Raw genomic sequence first — 3,922 nt, 5'->3', positions numbered from 1 at the left:
TAAGGCCACGAGCCCACAGGAACCATGGCCCTGCCAGGACCCTAGTCTGTCAGGACCCAGGCCGGAGTATCTCACTAGGTCTGGTCCTGGGCCTCAGAACACAATGGGGCTCTCCCTGTCATGTGGGCACAGGGGCTGGTGGGGTGGGGGGCTCATGCGGGGGCCACCAACACACACCACAGGACCACAGTGCAAAACCCATGCAGTGGCCGCTCCCACACAGATAAGCTGTCTCCACGGCAGCGCCAGCTCTGGCCACACTGTGTGGCTGCCAGAGTCCACGCAGGGAAATGTGGCTGTTTTTAGATGAGTGGTGGATATGAGCCAAATTGTTTCATGGTGGGTTTGATGGCCTTCTCCCCACTGCTGCAGAAGGTGCACCTGCCATGTAGTCGAGCTGCAAGGCCTCCGTCCTAGAGCCCTGGACACAGCGGGCTGCCAGCTGGACGCTGGTGCAGCTTCTGCAGGGGGAGCACCTGCTGACTGGCAAGTTCATCCTGGAGGAGACGCCGCAGACATTTGCACAAGGAAAAGGGCTGAGTCGGGGGAAAGCGTGGACTCCCTCCACCCCAAAGGAAACAACAGCAGAAAAAAGAAGAGGAAAAACAAGACTGGAAGCACAGGAGATTGGAGGGAAGACACCGACTCACTTACCACGCTGCGCGTGAACTTTTCTAGGGAAGTTCTACGACCTTGCTCACTTTCTGGCTTTAGGGAAAAAAAGGTAGGGAGAAAAATACAGAAAATATGTCTTCAGCTTACATGTGGCTTCCCGACAGAGGCTGCCGTTAAAGAGCAAGGACAAAGCAAGACAGGAAAACGGGAGAGGGCAGCCAGAGCTGTCAGTGTGGAGGGGAAAGGAAGCAGGAGCGGGCAGCACCACCTCTGGGTGCCGTGGGCCAGTGGGTGCCTTGAGGTTGAGCAGGGGCAGGGCTAGACCAGGGGCCACCGTGCTCTGCAGGGGCCACGGTGGCAGGTGGCTTCCGACTGGCTCACAAGCAGGAGTCCAGGTGTAAGACCGCTTGCAGCCCAGGTGGGGACAGAACATGGCTCTGAGGCAGGTAGATAGGATGTTGGGAGGGCCAGGAGGTGACAGCATCCCTGGCTGGGCTAGGGCTGTTTGCTTTCTTGAGATGTCCTGCCCAGGGTAGCAGTCTGCACTCATGACTTTCTGATGACACTCATCCTGCACGCTTAGAGCACCAAGGCCATGGCCATGACACAGGGCCTTTGCACAGAAGACAGTGATGTAGGTCTGTTCTGAACAGAAGATTCTCTGTATGGTGGGGGGCGGGGTGGGGAACACTTTTCAAGATGTCCTCATGGCAGATGAGGTGCAGGCGGGGGAGGTCCAGGACCCTCTGGGCACAGCGCCCTCTGCTGCTGGCCATCTATGCCTCCTCCTGCCAGGCTCCCTGAAACCTGCCGGCTTCTCCTTGACCCCCAGGACGCAGAGCCAAGGCTGGGAACTGGCAGAGTGCACACATGCACATGGACATACATGCCCAGCAAGTGATGGAAAATGGACCAAAGAGGTGGCAGGCATCTGCGGGTCTGCAGGAGGGCACAAGGCAGGGCCGCGGGGAGCCAGCATCTGCGTGCAGGTATCCGAGGCTTCCCAGTCTGTGGGCTCAGTCGGCAACCAGAAGACAGAGATGAGGCAGCAGAAGGAAGCAGTGCTAGCAAGGGCCTCCCCAGGCCCGGCCTTCCTGCATGGCGAGCTACCTGCAGGTCCTTGCTGGGCCAAGGCACCCCATTCCATTCTGGGAATGGCCTAACTCAGCATGGAACTATGGCAGCTAGCTCAGGGCAGCTACCGGGCCCACCGCCGGCCCCCCTGTCTCCTTCCCTGCTCTCGTTGCTGAGGGTGGCCCCAGCCTTACTTGCTGGGTCCCTGTGCCCTTCATGGCTCATGAGCTGCCCTGAAAACCATCACCATAGGTGCTCGGTTCCCAGGAGCAGCCTCAAAACTCACCTTGCCTTCCCCTTGAGAACCATGATTTTCAGTATGAAGATGTCTGAAAAGAGGATGAGCCTGAGATGGAGGGAGGGAGGCTGGGCCTGGGGTTCACTGGCAGTGCTTAGCGGGAAGGGAGGAGGAGGCTGGAGGCCTCCTCCCTGGCTGGCAGCTCCTTGTGCCCCTCACATACCTTTTAGGACCTGGAAGCTGCTGTCTCCTGGGAGTCTTTCCTGAGCCCCTGGTACCAAGAGGGACTCGAGGCCTACCTGGGAATGGTGTGTTCCAGGTCAGATATGAGCCTGGAGACCCCCAGAGGAAGTGGCAAGAGAAGGCAGACCTGGTGGCTGTTAGGGTCTCTGCTGGCCTTTCTGCCTCTAGAGTGCCCCTTGGCATAGGGGCGGGAGGATGGTTCCAGACACCTTCACTCTGACACGTTCCAGGAGGGCCCACTGTGCCTCCCCATGCAAACGCCCTCAAGAAGTCGTCTCTCTCAGGAAGATCTGAAGGCCAGACCTGGGTCACCTCCTGGCCTGGGGCACACAGTCCCCTGATGTTCAACTCCTGAGTCAGAATTATTCCAACATCCTCTCCTGTGTGTGCAGGCCCAGGTCAGCCTGCCAGAGCCTGGAGTGACCTCCAGCTGTGATCAGTTCAGGGATCATGAGCCACAGGAAGCATGGGAAACTCACTCTGACCTTGTCCCTGCTTCTTCTTCCTTTCTCCCAGAAATCCCTCTGGGTTCAGCCCTACTCTGTCACCCCTCAGTACCCCTGCAAGTTAAGAACCTGGACCCCAACTCCCCAACTCCAAGGGCACAGAGTCGTGGCTGTGCCACGACTAAGTACAGGAGGACACAGGAGCAGATACTTCCTGGTTAATAGAAGAGGGAAATGCCAAGGTAGGTGGGGAGGAACCCAGAATGGCCAAGGGAACCAGTAGGGGCTTGTCAGTCGCCCAGGGAACCAGCAGGGGCTTCCATTCAGTGAGGCCCCTGCCTCATCTCATCTGGTTGGACCGGGAGGGAGGCCTGTGTTGAGGGGCTGGTCTCTAGAGGCTCTCGGCGTCCAGGAGCTGTGCCAGGTGCCACCCATCCCCCAAGCCCCCACAGGCCTGCACAGGCAGCCCTGACCTTGGACCTGCTCACACCACCAGCCTGGGTGGGACCAACGGTGACAGTCCTGACTGTCCTTTGGAGCAAGAGTGGAGTGGATAGGAGAGGGGCAGAAGGAGAAAGAATCAGCAGCGTCCAGGGGACGATGTGCTCCTCTCACACCACAGCAAGCAGCGGGCCGGGAGCTCGGGACACACGGCCCCCCCACTACCTTCTTCCTGGCCAGCAGCAGGTCCTGGTAGGCGTTGGAGCGGAGGAAGCGGGCATAGCTGTCGCTCTTCATCAGCTTGTAGATGTGCTCCTGGGAGGGGGCGGAGACAAAGGGAGTGCTTTGAGCCACCAGGATGGCACTATCAGGCCCTCACTCTCTTGGGGGACACTAGGAGCCAGTGTGTCCCTTGGAGTACTCGCCGTGTGTCCCATCCGCACCCCAAACTCAGAAGCACCAAACAAAACACATGTTTTCTCACAGAGTAAGAGACCCATGAGGCCCACATCCCAAGGGGTGCTGTCTGGGCCTGGTGCCATGTTGGGGTGGAATGGTGAAAATGCAGACACTGCAGCAAGAGGGAGCGAGCCTTCCACATGGCAGTGGGCCGAGTGGATCCCAAGGGAGTTGCGAGTGAGGAGTCGGGCCCACCTGCATATGAGGCGCTTCCGTTTATATGACAGTCTTGAAAGGACAGACTGTAGGAGCAGAGAAGAGATGCCTGGCTGCCGGGCACAGGGGAGGGAGGAAGGTGTGGGGGAGGGGAAAAGCACAGGCGAGAAGGGATTTGTGGGGGTGGTAGGTGGTGTGGGGGAGGGAAAGGCATGGGGAGAGGCATGAGGGAGAGAAAGGCATTGGGGGA

The 3,922-nt window shown here is 59.0% G+C and overlaps 1 protein-coding gene across 1 annotated transcript in view; it reads right to left on the bottom strand.

Moving 5' to 3' along the window:
• Window positions 1-674: 674 nt before the first annotated feature.
• LOC103258547 (regulator of G protein signaling 6) overlaps window positions 675-3,922 on the bottom strand; it is a 145,853-nt gene continuing 142,605 nt past the window's right edge. Inside the window, exons 14-15 of the mRNA XM_021711416.1 lie at window positions 3,283-3,372; window positions 675-704 (exon numbers count right to left, since the gene is read on the bottom strand). Of these exons, the coding sequence (XP_021567091.1) occupies window positions 675-704; window positions 3,283-3,372 (120 nt within the window). The remainder of the gene's footprint in view (window positions 705-3,282; window positions 3,373-3,922) is intronic.

This window comes from Carlito syrichta, unplaced genomic scaffold (assembly GCF_000164805.1).
Source record: "Carlito syrichta isolate Samal-C Ts95f unplaced genomic scaffold, Tarsius_syrichta-2.0.1 Scaffold83815, whole genome shotgun sequence".
In the NCBI taxonomy this organism is placed as follows: domain Eukaryota; kingdom Metazoa; phylum Chordata; class Mammalia; order Primates; family Tarsiidae; genus Carlito; species Carlito syrichta.
Note: the sequence above shows the minus strand (reverse complement) of the source record. Positions and strands in the feature narration are given on the sequence as shown.